This window comes from Eleutherodactylus coqui, chromosome 6 (genome assembly GCF_035609145.1).
Source record: "Eleutherodactylus coqui strain aEleCoq1 chromosome 6, aEleCoq1.hap1, whole genome shotgun sequence".
Taxonomy (NCBI): Eukaryota; Metazoa; Chordata; class Amphibia; order Anura; family Eleutherodactylidae; genus Eleutherodactylus; species Eleutherodactylus coqui.
The window spans coordinates 110,688,205-110,706,426 of record NC_089842.1 but is presented as its reverse complement, the minus strand read 5'-3'; the positions used below and the strand labels follow the sequence as shown (position 1 = coordinate 110,706,426).

Sequence of the window (18,222 nt, the reverse complement as noted above, 5' to 3'; positions counted from 1 at the left end):
GCTAAGGTATGCCATGCTAATGAGGGCTTTTCAGAAGTAAAAGTTGTAGGGAGGGGGGGGGGGGGGCACTCTTGCCGGTATTGTGGCTTAATAGTGGGACCTGGGAACTTGAGATGCAGCCCAACATGTAGCCCCTCGCCTGCCCTATCCGTTGCTGTGTCGTTCCCATCACTTTCTTGAATTGCCCAGATTTTCACACATGAAAACCTTAGCGAGCATCGGCAAAATACAAAAATGCTCGGGTCGCCCATTGACTTCAGTGGGGTTCGTTATTCGAAACGAACCCTCGAGCATCGCGATAATTTCGTCCCGAATAACGAACACCCGAGTATTTTGGTGTTCGCTCATCTCTACTGGTGTCATCTCTTCCCGGAGTACATGATGCTTATATACCCAACTGTCCACAAGATTCATCATGCCAGGCCACCTTCTTCAACTGTTCCATTGTCCATTATGAGCACTTTTGACGGACAATTGTCAGCATGGGCACTCTGATCTGAGGTTACACCCAATAAAGGTGCCTTCATACAGGGCAATTATCACCCCAATTATTGCTGGAAACAGTGAATTTGGGCGATAGTTATCCCATGTACCACCGACAGGACACTGAGCCACAAACCATTTGTCGGAGTTCAGTGACTGTCAGGCCGTGTGAACAGGAGATGCTCAATCTTTGAGTGACTGCCTGTTTATTGTGAATGGAGTCGGGCCGGAACAATCCCCAGCCACTCTGCCTCCAGTCAAGAAACAACTAATCACTTCTGTGTGAAAGCACAAGACCAGTAGTCGCTGGGATGGCTGTCAGGTGCTAATGCACCTAACAGTCGTCCCGTATAAATCTACCTTAAGCCAGCGGTGTCAAATTCATTTTCACTGAGGGCCACATCAGCCTTATGGTTGCCTTCAAAGGGACAATTGCAATTGTACAGTAAGGGGCGTTCACATGAGTGTATTTGTGCAATGTAAAGGCCCATTTAGACGGGACGAATGTCGGGCAAACAATGCCTAACACTTGTCCCCACACATACTCGCTCTCATGCTGCTGCACGGGAGCTAGAATCGCTGGCTCACAGCGGGGAGGCTGCAGGAGATTTCTCTCCTCACTCCCCCGCACCCTCTCCATTGCCATAACATAGCGGCTGCTCAGTACTGAACAGCTGCTATTTACACTGAGCGATCAGCCTATCGTTCATGGCTTATGCAGCAGTGTAAATAGCAGCCCTTCAGTTTTGAACCGCCACTATGCTAAGTCAATGGAGAGGGGCGGGGGAGCACAAGGAGAGAAATCTACTGCAGCCTCCCTACCACCCTGCTGGCTGCTCTGTGAGTGAACTAGCGCTACTAGCTCCCATGCAGGAGCAGAGGAGCGAGGACATGCAGGGACGAGTGTTGGGCATCGTTTGACTGACATTCGTCCCGTCTAAATCCAACTTTTTGCATGCATAATATGCAGGTAATGGAACCCATTAATTTCAATAGGTTCATTAACATGACTAGATATTTTCACGTAATGTGCAATCATGTAAATTAATATGCGGCATGACCTTACTTAATGCATATTACACACCACAATAGGCCCTTGAAGTGAATGGGAGGGGGCAAATACACAGTGAATACTCAGGAAACCTACATATTCATTGCATATTTGTGCAGCATTTCAATGAGTCAATCTGCGTTCTTGTTTGCATGCACGAATACACCGTGTATTTGCACACATAAAAGAAAGCTTTTTAACTGAGGCAGATATAGTCCAAACCTAAAATACCCTTCACAGACTGAACTAACTAAAAATAATCTTTATTTATATGTTAAAAACCCCAATAGGGTAACTGAAGCAAAAACACCTAAACACACTTTCCAATAGATTGGATGTATCTCAGAGATTACTGCTAAGGCTTCTTTCCCACGAGCTATCAGCTGGCCGTTTGTGCGCCCGTTCAAACGGCATGGGTACCAGCGCATATACGCCGAGACTACCATACCTTCGCCTCTTTTCCCTCCCTCCCCATCGCAGGCTCACCTGTCCTCTCCTCCAGCTCGTTCTTTGCAATGGGAGTGGTTGGGACGGTGGCAGAGCTAAGAGCTAGCCCGTCCCACCTCCTCCCATTGATGACTATGGACAAGGGACGGGGAGAGGGTGGGAGCTTAGCTCCGCCCACAACAGACAGATGGTGCTGTCTAGATAACCCCTTTAAGGTTTGACGTACGACTGGTGGATGACATAAAATGAGGCAGGGGGCTGGATTCAGCCCGTGGGCCTTGCGTTTGGCATGAGAGCCTTAGACCTTATTCACATGACTGTATATACTCAGCAAATTTAGTCGCATTAAAAAAAATAAAAAAAACACAACCATCTCAAGCATTGGCTTCCAATGTATTTATTTAGATGAGTGATTTTTAGCCACGTAGAAAAAAATGCGCAGGGAAAAATAGGACATGGGCTTCCAAAAACAACGACCAATTTTATGCAGTGCATGAAAAGATAGGTCTCTCCCCATCTTTTACTGAGATACGCTAGAGACTCCCATAGGCTTCTATGGGAGCTGGAAAAAAAAGGGAGGGGAGGGGGTTTACCTGTGTCCAACGCTGGGAAATAAAGACCGCTGGCACTAGTTAATCATTAATAGCCTTCCAAGGAATTTCTGCGCAGCAGCACATTTTTTCACCGATACACAGCCTATGTGAATGGACAAGAAAACTCTAAATAAGATCAGGACTTGATCGTGGCTAATCTTCCTTCACACATTTTTTGGCCGTGATGCGGCGAGCGTAAAAATGCATATGGTTGTGTGAAAGAGGCGTTCAGCTGAGATGACGTGACACCTTTCCATCATAGCCAGCAGTGATTTTTTTTTCCATTCATATATATTCCAGTTAACTGGTCACCCAGCCTTGGACCATTTTTGGTAGGGTACTAACCCCTCTATACCGGGAATGCCCCACAAGAACTGCTGCTTTGGAGATGCTCTGACCCAGTCATCACAATTTGGCCCAGTTCATTAGACTTGCACATTGTTCTTGGTTAGATAACATCCACTTCAAGAACTGACTGTTCGCTTCCTGCTATTATCACTAGATAGTCAGTATTATTCACTTCACCAGTTATGACGAGTCTGGGTAAATGCCATGTAGTAGGTGGGGACCCCATAGTACAGAGTGCGTTGGGGCCCCATAGTACAGAGTGCATTAGAGCCCCGGCGACTCTGGCTATGCTGTTGAAGGTCCCTACTGCTCTATCTGAGCCCTCCTCAAGCTTCACATCGGAGATAAATCTGGCAGACAGTAAATAATTCCACAAAATAAGTTTTTTCAGAAATGCAAAATCAGTTTACATATAGAAGTCATCTGTTTACTGTCCCTATACTGATCCCAAGTTACATCCTGTATTATACTCCAGAGCTGCACTCACTATTCCGGTGCTGGAATCGCTGTGTACATGTATTACATTACTTATCATTTACTGCAGAGCTGCACTTATTCTGCTAGTGAAGTGATCCCGAGTTACAGCCTATATTCTACTGTATACACACATGCTTCTGAAGTCTCCCAGCATTCTCGGTTTCTGCAGTAGCTACAGAGTTTGCTTTGAATATTTACAAGTACTATATAGTCATCTGATGTTGGAAACACTAAACTACCCCCTGAACAATAGAAACTCAGATAAGCTGTAAGGAGTGCGTCTGAGAACAAGCCTGCTGTTGCCTTCCTAGTAAAAAGAAGCTGAATTGTGATTTCAGCTCTGGTCGAATAAAGAAAATAGTTTTTTTGTAAATCTGCTTGGTAATTATGTGAATTATTTTGATTTTTTGTTCTTATAATTTTTCTCAACAGGTTGTTATTTCTGTGAGGGTCTGTGTGTTCCGAGTCCTCCACTTCCCCATCATCCTGTCCCCCTTTAAATCCGACCATTCTCTTGGGATGGACAGATGGGAGAGCCTTGCTCCATGCTGCACTGTTTAATCGTGTCCCAGCCGCTGGTCACCTGTGTTAATCTACCTTGTACAACTCATCCTGTCAATGGGCCGTACGCAGACTTGGGCGCCAAACACCTCGGAACCATGACGACCATCATGAAACTGTATATGTTTAGAATTTATCTTATTTCCCATGTATGATTGTATGCAGATGCCACGTACATTAGGAGAAAAGTTTAATAAAGTTCAACAGGAAAGACGACTGACATCAGGACGGGAAAGAAAGTGGCTGGAAATCTTTTTTAAATAACCAATTTCTGGGTTCTGCATTGTAGATCAGTTTTGCCCATCTGGTGCGTACACTTACTGTACAATGTTAAGGAAGCTCAAGCACACTGGACGGTTATTCTGTCTCTAAACTCAATGGCCTGAACAGCATCAGACCCGGAACCCGTAAAGTTTGTAAGAAATGTGTTCAAATTGAATCAACCAATAAAAGGAAGATGTTTTGCCTGTTGAATGGAAACCAGTCACCTAACTACATGCCCATTACACATGGTTGGTGATTCGTGTACAGAACCCATGCCCTGTCCATTAAGGCCCGTTTACACAGGCCGCCCAACGATAATCATTGCTGTGCTTTTACACTGAACGATACAGATTCTCACTGGGTCTCGAATCTGAATAATTTATCTGCCCCTGTAAAAGAGCCCTTACTCATTGCACCTCCTATTCTTCCTTGTCCCACTAAGAGGGGGGCAGATATAGCACCTTAACACATGGCTGCAGAATCAGACTACAGAGGCTTTGTCTGCAGTCTGTAACCATGGCGACACATTCATTTGCATACGAGCTGCATACCTAGAGCAGTAGCTTTTTGATCAAGTCTACTGGTAAAGTCACTTTCAAGTCCTTTTCAATACAGTTGTTAGGGTCTCTTTTTTTTTTTTAGATCTGTTTTCTATGGTAACTCTAATATAAATAAGCCTACAGGCTTTTTCTAGAACCACACTTTGACCTCTTTCCATGACCTTTGGTGGATGATTTTGGTGTCATCCTCACCACTGCTGTAAGATCATAAAATTTGACTGTGATACATTGAGTGACCTGTCAGGCAAGGTGAAAGTTCCTATGGTAAGTCTAGTGGCGCTGTTGTGCTTTAGCCAACAGCACCGCCAGGCAGAGTCAGGGCTCCTTCACACGGGCAAGGGCAATATCAGATCGTGAATCACAGCTCGATATCGCTCTCGTAATCCTTGTGGAAATTCCTGGATGCAAGGCGTTTTCACATTAAGCAGCCTCACATCCCTGCAGGGCTGAAGGAATCCCCTGCTGTAGCAGTCACAGCCGCAGCAGGGGATCACGATCTTCTTCCACTGTTTTCAATGGGGCCGCTGCTGCTGCCGCCGCTAGTCCCATTGAAAGGAATGGGCAATATCGCAAGAAGAAAGAACATGCTGCAATTTTCTTCCCTCCATAGCATCACAACACGGTGTCATACAGGGAACACTGCTAATTCGAACGAACCCATTTTATGTTCGCATAGCAAACCGTGTCAATCTAGTCTACTTAAATAGTGGCTACGTACCAGAGGGACCCAGCCCATCAGTAGTGTAAAGATGACTCGGCAAGTAGTTCTGGAGTTCTGAAAGTAGCAGACTATGGGAGTATATGGTCCTAGGCCTCCCTCACGAGTAAATTTCTTCTGTGTATGAGGGCTTCCTCAGACGACTGTGTTTGCGCAGGTATTGTGGATTTTTTGTGTGCGTGGAAAAAAAAGTAGGACCTGCTCTATCCTTCTAGGTTTTGCACAGCAAAGGCTCCAATAGACATGCACAAATACACAACGGAAAGCGTGAAACATTGCACAAACTGCAGGGAAGAGAACACATCTAGACCTCTTTAACTATGCGCAGACAAGCGCAAATCTACCTCAAAAACCTCATACATGTGCAAATCCATTGCACTGCAGCAAGCTTTTTTTGCGCATACGGTCGTCTGAATAAGCCCTTATGCATATAATACGCAGTGTTGATTCGCCTTGTGCACTTCAGCCCTTAGTGGCACAATCTCAGTGGGATGTGAACCACTACAATACAGACTCAGATTACTCACCTACCTGCATAGCTATGATTGGGTCAAATTACACTGCTATGGGGGATAGAATCACTTCACCCCCAGCATTTCCTGTCCTCGATCTGATTAAGAACCAGACTTTGAAACCACTTATACCTGTACAGAGCATTAGTGTCCCTTTAAAGCACCTTCAATGTCTTCTTACTTCCTTACATAAGACACATGACCTGAATGACGATGGAGCCGCCCTAGCATGCAGGTGATCTAACCACTGAACACCTCACAGTGGTCACGAGTCGGTGAGTCAGAGGAAGAAGCAGATGCAATCATATTTTACTTTATCAACACACAAGATCCGTATACATGCCAGACCGAAACCAGTCATACCGGAGGGGGAGGCCTGCACCAGGATAGGCCCTTTAAATGAAAGAATCCAAAAATTGCCATAGTAAAACTCATAGTCTCATTGAATGGCCATCGTTCATCACCGAGCCCAGGTCAGTCAGCTGAGAAGGGAAGGCTCATGTCTACCTGTTGTGAAACTACAGCTCAGTCTATGCCAGCTTAGGCCGCCTGCACACGGACGGGTCAGATTCCACATGCCAAATCCAACCCTGTGCTCAGCCGGCATCAGCGCGCACCTGCTTTTTCTTTCGCCAGTTGTACTGCGGATGGCCTGCATGGCGAGCAAAATAGTTAAATTTTTTTTTTTTTTTTTTTTAAATCCCAGCTTTTCCGGCATTGTCGTTAAGCAATAGCAACAAATCCGCAACCTTTCAGCAATATCATTGCGAAAGGGCTGCAGGCTAGACGGCTGCCATTGACTTCAATGGAACGCACACAGATATCAAGTCCACGTGCACTCTGGATCCTCAGCCATATATTGGCATAGCTGCTACAGATTTATGCCCCAGTTTTCAGAGGCGGTATCCACACAGAAAAAAATCCGCATTGGTTTCTGCCATGTGAACAGAACCTTAGCATAATTTCATGTGACATAAGTAACCCATCAATGACATGACCATAACAAAAACTTTCCATTGAGTTCTGGCAGAGGACTATAGGCATCACAAACAGAAAGCCCGCAGCAGCAAGGGCGCCCATACATCTTAGAATCCCAGGCATATCCATCACAAGAAATCAACACTTTTATTAAATAAAATTGAAACTGGTAATCATTAGAAGTTATGAGAACGACATACCTTGTAACATGTCAGAACCTGTAAGACTGACCGGTACAAGGTAAATGAAGATTGTCAATTCAGGGGAACGCTAATCTGACCCCTCGTGTGGGAATTTCAGGGGAAGGGGAGAGAAGAGATCCAGTGGTGCAAACATCTAGTCACACTTAAAAGGGGCTTTATGCCTTAAAGTGTAACTAAACTATTTAACTCTTCCTGACATTACAGTGATGTCAAAAGCATCGATCGCTGGGGTCCCGGTGCTATGATGCCCACCCGTCGCTAAAATGACTAGACAGAAGAACTCAGCTAAGCCCTGTGCCTATTCAGGTGTCATCGCGAGTGGTGAACAGACCCAATAGAACTTCTAAGGAGCCTATACACCACTTCAAGAAGTTATGGAAATAGGCGAATGGGCACAGTGCTCAGACAAACACTTCTGCCCATTCTTTGTAGCGATCAATGGGTTTCTCAGCACCTCTCACTATAACATATCAGGAGTTGTTAAAAAGTCTAGTTACACTTCAATGCAGCCTTGTAAATATGAGTAAATCTCTGGTGCATGGACTTCCAGTTACATGACCTGCCATCTTACAAGTCCATGCAGAGAAAGCCATTGAGGCTACAATGGTAACCCCAGAATAAGCATGATCTTCACACTGCAGCCACAGAGAGCAAGCAACAAGACTTCTCATTACTTGATACCTGGCATTTCCTGCAGCCACCACTGACGGGGTCTTACTGGATACTTTTTAACCATTGAACGCAATAATTAAACACTGTGCAATAGGTTCCCGCTTTTGGTGGTGGCAGGAAGATTTTGTCATTCAACCCTATCCAAGCTGGCAATTTGGAGCCCTGTATCACAAAACCGGAGCTCCGACCACTTTAAGGTTATGTTCACTTGTAGTGGATCTTCCACAGCGGAAAAAAGCCACAGGCAATCCACTGCATGTGAACATATTCCAAGGACATACGAGGAAATCGGAGAAGAATACAGGAATTTAAAACAACATTGTTAAAAGGCTGAGATTCACTTTAATCAACACAATGGATGCGATGAATCTCAGAATAAAAGGCTGCCCGTCGCAACCAATGAAGAACTCCGCTTTCATTTTCCAAAATGCAATGGAAGAATGAATTGTGGAACCGATTGGTTGCAATGGTCAAGTCTTCCTGCAGACCGTTTTGCTACCAAGACTATAATGTGCATTAATCACTGATAAATATATACATATGAAGACAATTCACTATTCTGCTCCTATTTTTTTTGTTAAGAAGCGGCACTCTGGGGACACACAGGGAGTGGTGTAAAGGCTTTGGTTCTTCAGACAGGTTTTATTTCCAGAAAACGGGACCTGTCGCCCTGTATGAAAGCAGAGTAAAGATAGGACGACGAGAATAAGAGCTCAGCAACACAAAGTAACCATATAAAATCAGAACAGTCTTCTTCGTCCAGTTACTACTGCGTGGACGGGAGCCGAATCTGGGGCAGCCAATGGCCAGGGACTGGAGATACACACACCAAATGCAATCCAGCCATTCTAATACGTTCAGTATAGGAGGCTCCGAGCCATCCCCCTACATCCCCGTGTGTAATGCAGAAAAAAAATAAAACCCAGAGTCTGTGTAGTGCAGGGTTTGACATATCAGTCCCGTCGGAGATTGTTCAGCCGCTCCTCCAGATCTGCGTCAGCGTCAGCTAAAGCGGCCGTGGGTTCTCCTTTCTTCGCTCCAGCCACACTGAGGGAACCTCCAGTAGAGGGAAGGTCTGCAACGGGAAAAGAATGGTCAGAAGCTTCCAAAGAAAATGGTATGAATATGTCTACAGAGGTGAGAAATAGGGGAGACAGTCAGCAATGACAGATCCTCCAAATATATATCCATCGCTAACTTCATGCAGGCGAGCAAGATATCACGTCATGAATCATGGCATATCACATCACGCTCGCCACCATGTGAATTCCCCACGGATGCGAGGTGCTTTTATATGTCAAAACACTTTAGGGATGTAGTGATTTTCGGAGGATCGCAGGGTTTCCCCCATTGTTTTCAATGGGAGACGTTGCATCACATGCACCTAGCACGTGGTGCGATGCTGCCGCTGTCCCTATTAAAAACAATTGGCACTGCAATGCGAGAGCACTCAGGGAGATAGAACATGGTGCAGTTTGTTTCCTGCATAGGATCGTGGTACCATGCAGGGAAACATCGCTCATGTGTATGACCTAATTCAAAAGAGTGGAGTTCATATTTGTGCATCTTGCAACACATATCTCGCACGATTTCCTCGCCGTGTGAAAGCAGCTTAACAATGAACTGAGGGTCTAGCTGTTTGCACATTACTGAGAAAGTTGTAGGGGGGAATTCTAGTATTACATGGCACCCATCAAAAGCAATTGTGGTTGCAGAAAGTCCTTGAGACTAAACAATGCCCAATACAGGAGGGTCCACTCTAAGGTTATGTTCACATGGTGGAAATTGGCAGCTGAGCTACATATTTCTGTTGCAAAGCCGCACGTGGATTTAGACTTGTCAATAGGCAAAATTCATATGTGGAATTTCCGATGCGAATTCTCACAGATCCATGTAAAGTAGCGACATGTCACTTCTTCAAGCGGATCTGTGCGTTATCACATTGGATATTCTGCATGCAGATTTTGTCCACTGACAAGCCTAAAGGATTATGCAGCTTAGCCACGGGTTTAGAGGTAGAAAATGCGGGGAAAAATCTGAATCCAACATGGGAACATACACTAAGGCAAGGTGCCCTCTAGCTGTAACTAGGAGTTGTGCCCAAGTCACATCAAACAGCATGTGGGCACAATTCCATGTGCTCTCCAATATATATGGCCACAGCACACTGACATGTCCCATTGCTCACCCATGATACAGACAGGATATGGGAATGCCATGTGGGTTTTTTCTTTTCTTCTTCCCACATGGGCCATCTGTTTGTGTGAAAAAAAAAACAACCCATAGGCTATAATGGGGCCGCGTGTTATGCATGGAAATACGCAGACAGCGCACTTCCCCTAAAATACGCTAGTGTGCCAGAGGCCGAAGACATGCATGTGCTCATGTAGGATGTATGGACACTGGTTGTCCTGAGCGTGTCACATGAAAATGCCACAGGTGAGGCACCAAATTGCAACTATGTGGCTGCAACAAAATCTAATGCCTACAAAGCACATATCTGCGGGTGCGGTTGGAAGTAGGGGGTGGGTGGATATTTGCTTATCAAATCTCATACAAAATCCAAAAATAAGGTCGGTCATTGAAATACTGAAAAAAAACAAGTTCGAGATCCCAGATTATCCCCAGAGATGTGCCACGTGACACCACAGGATCAGCAGCAATCATAACCCACCAGCTGATACAAATGATTAAAGGGGTTTTCTGGGAAAAGCCATTCATAACCACCAATATGTAATTAGTTTGAGTCCAACTGCCAAGACCCCCAACATTAAGCTGAGTATATCAATAGTTTTCCCAGAGAATCCCTTTAACCCCTTCATGACCCAGGGCATACATGTACATCCTGGGCATGCGGGGTGTGTATGGAGAGAGATCGGCAGTACCGCTGACAAATACAACATGTCGTGCAAGAAACAAGCCTGCAGACAGTTACAATGATCGATAAATAGAAGAGTAGCAATTTTTTGAAAGTGGTGAAAAAACAAAACAAAACTGAAGAAAACGAAACAAACAACCTATACAATTGCATGCAGTTTTTACAAACATTATTAGCTGGCTTTTTTCATGAAGATTATTTTAGTACTCGAAAATCGCGGCGCTCGGAAGAAAAAGGGGCGTGGCCGAGTAGGTTCGCTCATCTCTAATATATAAAAAGTCCCATGGAGCAAAAAAAAAATAAAATGCAGCAAAAGTAAATGCCAAGGTAAAGACAACAGATAAAAAGTACTCACTGGACAGCTCATCAGTCAGCGTCAGGCCCAATTCATCCAGGACTTGGGAGACCACAGCGTCCCTGCAGAGGAAAGACCACAGTCATTACAGGACACTAATGGGACAAGGTGCTTTATGGGGAACCCCTCCATCATTCTGTGCACTCATTATAAGAACACCAGATTCTTTTTTTTTCCATAGTGATGGCAACCACATAAACATATATGAGTGGCTGTCAGAGCATCACCCCTATTACTACCATCAATAACTGGATAAGGATGATGTGGTAAGGCCCATTATACAGATAGACAGAATACAAAAACATTTTGGGGTGTTATCTGTCGTCACCACGATTTTAATTCATTGTGATGTGATGGAAGTTCAAATAGCTTAAGTTAAAAAAAAAAAAAAAAAGGATGGTGGTGAGACGTCAAAAAAAAAACAAAAAAAAAAAAACAACCATTAGATGTATAAGTACACAGCTGGGACCACCAATGATCTCAACACAAAGGGGCTCTGGCTGTTCAGGACACCCGTTGGCATCTTCATTTACAGGAAATCATGACATTCTAACAAAGCTTCATTACATTGAAGGTCCCTGTGTTTCAAATAATGCATCCAGTGGCCGACAGCTCTGCGCCAAGACAAAGGGCTCTATAGCCTTGAAAATCAGCAGTGACCTGAGCCCACAGACTGCAGCACTGTGACCTTCTGTCTCCATGACAGGACAGAAGGTCACTCTTAAGTGGACTTGCCCATTAAGCATAATAATTCATTTGACTATCGGCATTGTCTTCAGTTTGTTTGCAGTCCATACTAAAAGGACACTCAAATCTGAAGGGCACCAAACTTAGGGACAAATCTACGTACGTCTCTTCTTCATCATCTTCATCACCCATGGCATCGTCAATGGCGTCATTCATCATTTCCTCCTTCATCTCCATAATTTCTGATTGCTTTTCGAATTCCATCATTATCTTCTGGATCTGAGGAAGCTTCAACTAAAAGAGAATGCAGGAAAAGTAAAGTCATGAAGTCAGGAGACCAAGATGAAGTCTTCCATACTTCATCATACAAACCAGGGGTTGTGAAGCCAACTTGACGTTTTTAGTGATCTGATAAGAACTTTCACAGAGAAGGTAAAGTGGAAGCAGCCAGTGACACATTTCTGGGCACATTGGTTCCAACCAAGCTCCATCCAACAGTGAAATATTTAGGGATAACTAGTTACAGCAATAGTCCACCTCCTCCCGAATATGGGGAGCCATGTGATGGAATCCTCACACTGTAGAGCCGCTTTGATTGTAACCTATGTAACTACAATTCATCCCATACACTAGTGGTCTCCCATCTGGGACCCTCCAGGATATCCTGGGAGTTGTGGTTCTTCAGCTGTTGTGAAGCTACAAGTTGGAGCCATCTGCTATTATCTGCCTCATGTGCCTTTAGGACCGTACACCTTTCACCATCTTTGTATGCATTCATTTAGGACTATGACTGTTAGCTTTTAATGCTCTGTCCCTCAAGAGGTGAGAAAAGACCAAGAGTGGACTTGAACCATACCCTTCCATTGTAGCTGGGGCTGCACTATTATCACTAGGTCTGTGCTGGGACTAGGATCATCCGGCGATCCCATGATTTGTCACATGACTAGTAGAGGCAGTACCTCTATTGTATGTGTAGCATTGTGAGAACAGGGCAGAGAGAAGCAGTGAAAACTGCAGATGCTTTCTCATCAGGGTCCCTGACTACTGGGCACCAGATCACACTGACTGCTTAAAGCCATTCTGTAAAGATACACTGGTCAGGGGTTAAGGATGGCCCACTATTGATTTACGGTGGGCAGTCTAGAGGCGGGTCATGGATACATCTGTAGCTCCCACCTAATGATGCACAGCAAGGGGCAGATGAGCCACTCTGTACCTGTCTGTTCATGGTGGCCATGGCTTTAGTCACCCCTTTCATAGCCTGAGCCATGGAGTTATTAGACTTCAGGGTCTGGATCTTTAGAGACACAGCCTGGATGTTTGCTCGCATCAATATGAACTTCTTCACGTATCGTCGTGTGCGGACCAAGTCCTTAGCCATAATCTTCACAGCATCCTGCGGAAGACAGAAACAGAGTCATTACACGAGGTACAACCAGACAACGAGAAAAGCGGCACCAGGTGCAGCAGGGTTATAAGAGGGGCAACTGATGGCCATACGCGTCTGAAGGAGATCACAGGGGCAGAGAGTCTTCTGAATCGGCTGTCTATCAACTCAATGATAAACACTAAAAAGCCTCTCCAACACTGGGTGATAACAGGGGACAGTGGCTTACTTTCAACCATTGTGGCCCATGTAGTCACGATTCCTGTACGGTATTAACCCTTTAAGGTCTAAGTACAGTAAATTTACGGCACTTGGTTCTGGGCTTTAAGCCCCGCCAATAGTAAAAGTACGGCGTGGGATTTAAGCTTCTGCAATCAAGCAGGGGCAGGACAAGTCCTCAGATGTCAGACACAGCAGAGGACCCAGAGGAGAAGCAGTTTTTAACCACTCCTGCCTTCTCCTTTCCAGGCTATATAGCCATGTACTAAAGAGAAAAAGTGGAAGCGTTACTTCCACTATGCACCCCTCCGATCACGTGCCTGCTGGGTGCCCCCGTAACAGTGGAGCTGCAGGGTCCTAGCAGACCCTGCTCTGTTAGTGACAGTTGTCACGATGGTTACCCTATAACGAGACTGCTATTGATGCCCAAGCTACAGTGGAACAACAACAACAAAAAAAGGACAATGTGAATGACCCCCAGAGGTCTTATATGACACCTTGGGAGACACAGTTGTTAAGAAAAATTACAGAACATAAAAATATATACATGAAACAAAGAAAATGACCCACCGCCAATACCAACCCAAAGTGCTGCCACACACGCCCTGTAATTCAAACCTATACAAATATATCAAAACATCTGAAACAAAATGAGGAACCCGATCCTGAACTTTATTTTAGTGTAAATACACAAATTTTAAAAACAAACTACAAATTAAGAGGAAAAGAAAATTAAAAGCTTTTTAACTTAACAGAACAAGAAAAGAAAAAGAAAAAATGTGGGGGGGAAAAAAATATATATATAGTTGATGCAAACAAAAAAACAAAAAAATAGAAATAGGACAGTAAAACCTCTAAAGAGTGTCTGGTCCTTAAGGCCTCATGTCCACTAGAAAAATACAATCCTTCAGAGCTTGCCGGCGCCGATTGGCTGAGACAGTCAATGAAGGGCTGTGATTGGTTGTCGGCGCCCTCGATGCCCAATCACAGCACTCTATTGCTGGAGGCGGGGTTCTCAAACCTGGCCTACGGCAATAGAATTGGGGGTGTTGGAGAAGCCCGGATGAGCGGCAGAGACCAGCAGCCGCGACCCGGACCGCAGTGGCTAGGCGAGTATTGCTTTCTTTTTTTCCTCTAAGTAGCTGGGACTGATTTTCGGGGCAGGGCTTCTATTGCAAGCCCTAAGCCCGAAAATCAGCGAGCGGTTAACTCTGCCAAAAACGAGGCACCAAGTGTTGCCGTGTTTTTAGCAGTGCTGAAACCACTGCCCATTCATTTTAATGGGCAACGCAGGGCTGAAAACGCCCCAAAATAGAACATGCATCGCTGTCAAAGCGCAGCGTTGGAAGGCGCTGCGTTTTCAGCCCTGTGTGAGCAGCCCCATTGAAATGAATGGGAGCCTTGTACAGCGTTTAGCGCTGGGCTGAAAAGGCAGAGTTAAATGGTGTACAAAACGCCCTGTGTGAGGGAGGCCTTATGTGATAGCAATGTGGCCAATCCGCACGGAATCCGCACTAAGGGTGCCTGTCCACAGGCGTGATTTCCCCTGGCGAATTTACCGCCGGCGAATCACTCCGGCCGACGCTTTCCATAGCATTGCTATGGAAAGCGCCGGCACCTTCCACGAGCGGAGAATCATTGGGATTCTCTGTTCGCAGCGGGCAATTCGCAGCATGCGAGCCTATCTATCAGATAGGGCTGACCGGTGCAGAATCAGCGGCGTCTCCTGCTCCCGGGCAGCGGCTCCTGCGGCGGAGATCTGCCGTGGGACTTCACATCGCCCGTGCACAGGGGGTCTTAAATGGAGCATGCTGTGTTTTTTTTCCACGCGTTAAAAACGCAAATCGATTAAAATGCTATCCGCAGGTGCAAAATTCAAATAAATTGACCTGCAGATGGCAAATGATTTCCTATGGGCAAAATTTCACCCACGGAATCCGCTATTCAATTTGCTAGTGGACATGAGGCCTAAGGGGTTAAGCGCCTACACAGCACAGACGCCCTCCTCACTCACCATCTGCCCCTGTTTTGCCATCTTCTTGATGTCGGCTATGATTTTCTTCTCCTGCTGCTCCAGCTTCTGCCGCTCTCGGTCCAGCTCCCTCATGGCCCGGGTGAGGGCCCGCTGGTTCTGCCTCAACATCTCCTCTGGGGTCTTACGGCGGCCAAATAAAAAATCCATCTTTACTTCTTAGATCTGATGGAAAGAACCATTAAGATGCAAGTAAGTCACGGACCCTCAGAAAAACAGCCACTTGAAGGGGCTATCCAGATAGTCACTCCCTGCGGTAGGATGTCGTCGCCAACACCAGGGACTCGTGACCACAGTGACCATCACTCTCCTATGAACTCACAAGAGACAGCTGTCCCACGTATAAGGACCATTCCCTGAAGTTCTAGGCCCGATACTTGCTGCTGTGTCCCCATGACAACACTTCCTGCTCTATGCTATCACCATCCTGCCATAGCAATTGAGATCCACAATATCTACATGTAGCTACCATGATTACGATGACGTGGATGGTGACAAGCGTCATTACAATGTCCATCAGAGGTGGATGACAGGAAGTTTTGTCATAGGACACAGAGCATCAGGGATGAAGCCTCACGCTGAGTAGCTAGCATGGTAAAGGGACCTTTATATCCCTTGTTGGTGGTCCTGTAGCTGGGGCGCCGCTGATCTCTAGGATGAAGGTCCCCTTGTGTTCTGGGGTCCAGCGGCTCCTCCCTAGTATGGGAGGTGACCAGAAGAGCTTGCAGTCGCTGGGCGGTCACCTGTTGCTAGGCAACAAGTTAGGGTCCTTTTACACAGAGGAATTAAAAGTAGAAATGGGCGAACAAACCGTTTGCGTTCCAAAGACGTCCGTTTATACGCGCAGATAATCGGTTTTCCGCTCTATCGCTGGCCTGTCAGGGAGTCTGAAAGTCCCTGGGCTGGTCTGTGACGATCGTCTTCCGGGCGTATGGGCGTTGCACATTTACCACCCGTGACGCCAGTGCCCCATACATGTGTATTGGGATGCTCACACCAGCGCTTTTTTGGCGTATTACGTGAAAGAGAAACATTTCAGCACGCTCTTGCTTGGCACGTATTACGTGTCACACGCAGAGACAGAACATGGGGATTGGCGGGCGCAGCAAGTACACGTGTCATGGCGTCATGCCTGCGTGCTGGTGGTGTGAGCACGGCTTTACACAGAACGAGCAGCAAACAAGGGTTTACCGCCGGCATAACATGAATGGGAAGCAGACAAATTATCGCTCGCCGGCCGCGTTTACACTAGACGATTATATGAATGATAATGGTTCCTTCCAAGCCCCCCTCCCCCTGACACCGTCCCCTTCCCCTGACCTCCTGGGACCATCCCCAACCCCCGACCTCCTGCCACTGCCACACACCCCCCCCCCCCCCCCCCCCGACCGCCTGACACCGTCCCCACCCCCTGACCTCCTGGGACCGTCCCCACCCCCCGACCTCCTGCCACTGCCCTCCCCCCGACCGCCTGACACCGTCCCCACCCCCTGACCTCCTGGCGCCACCCGCAGAATATATTAATTACAAACAACAGTGAACACATTTCTTTGCGCGGTGATGAAGGTCGTTAACGGATCGACAGCCCGTGTGAGCGCAGAGCATCTGTCACATCGGCTCAGTTATGGCGCTTCACTGACAGCAAGTATTTATAAAGGTTGTACAGGAAGGGCACTACAAGTCCCAGCATGACACTGGCAATCACAGTATTGGACATACCCAGCTTTGTACTCTTTAACGACTAGTAAACTGTGGACCCCAAGCCACAACGCCCCCTACTGGTCCCCCTCCCTACCGCCGGACACATACCGCCCAGCCCCGTCGTCACTAACCTCCGTCCGGGTCAGACTGCTCGCTCTCTGTTCCTATCTCCCTACTTCTCTTCCTGTTTGTCCGGTCCGTGACGTCAGCGGTCACGGGGGACGCGGGAGCGCCGCTGCGTCACCGGGGGCGTGGCTAGGGCAGTTGCAGGGGAGGGGCTGCCTGCGGCAGTGCGTGACGTCACTGTCAGCTATGGGTGCAATACAACGTGGTCTTCAAGCAAATGGCCGCCGCGGAGACATGTTCTGTGCGCCCACTTGTTCTTCAGTGCTCGGAATGCAGTCAGTATGGCTTCTGGTTGGGCATTAGTCCAGCTGTGGCCGTGTTGTAGGATTTGGTTGGCAGTGATGCGGGACTGGGGGCTCATTATATATATTCCTGGACAGCCAAACTCATTAAACCTAGATAATAAAAGTATGTAAGTGGTTGCTATGGACAACAGCCATGTTTTTCACCACAACCTAGTTTGTAGGGCGGTGGCTCGTGCGCAATGTATTTGCACCCATGCCTGCACAAAGACTGAGCGTTGTTGCGCGGGCACCGCTCGTTCACACGGGTGGGGAGTCACCTCTGCCCTGATTTAGAAGGCTAATAAGCCTAACCATCTGCCAGTGTTCATGGGTATGCGCAGTGTTTTGAGCATAACCGCACATATATCTGTGTGCATTGCAGACTTTGGGTGCGCAAATGTTCTCAAAAATAAAGAAGCGTTTATTCACACAAGCACAATTTGCATAGAAGAACTTTGAGAAAGAGCCCATTGAGATCAATGAGCTCTATCCGCTGCGTGTTGTGTGTGCAGATACGCCCATGTGCAGCCCCCCCAAGGCTTATTTCACGCGGCCGAGTGCAATTTCACTGCAGATGTGAGGTGTTTTTATATCAAAACCGATTGCATCACTTCAGGGAAGTAGTGGAGGGTCCTACAGGGTAGTCAGAGGGTTAATAAGGTCCTGGGATCTCACTATGAGCCTCT

The 18,222-nt window shown here is 46.6% G+C and overlaps 1 protein-coding gene and 1 long non-coding RNA gene across 2 annotated transcripts in view; one reads left to right on the top strand and one right to left on the bottom strand.

Moving 5' to 3' along the window:
* LOC136632475 (uncharacterized) overlaps positions 1-4,434 on the top strand; it is a 35,612-nt gene extending 31,178 nt beyond the window's left edge. The window contains exon 3 of the long non-coding RNA XR_010793171.1: positions 3,832-4,434. This is a non-coding gene — a long non-coding RNA (uncharacterized lncRNA). The remainder of the gene's footprint in view (positions 1-3,831) is intronic.
* Positions 4,435-7,116: 2,682 nt separating this feature from the next.
* CHMP2A (charged multivesicular body protein 2A) lies at positions 7,117-17,383 on the bottom strand. Its single transcript, XM_066607401.1, has 6 exons — positions 17,258-17,383; positions 15,408-15,590; positions 13,004-13,183; positions 11,951-12,081; positions 11,101-11,162; positions 7,117-8,942 (listed from the first exon to the last, which is right to left on the bottom strand). The coding sequence occupies exons 2-6, from the start codon at positions 15,573-15,575 to the stop codon at positions 8,821-8,823; spliced, it is 663 nt and encodes a 220-aa protein (XP_066463498.1). The 5' UTR covers positions 15,576-15,590; positions 17,258-17,383; the 3' UTR covers positions 7,117-8,820.
* Between the last annotated feature and the right edge of the window lie 839 nt (positions 17,384-18,222).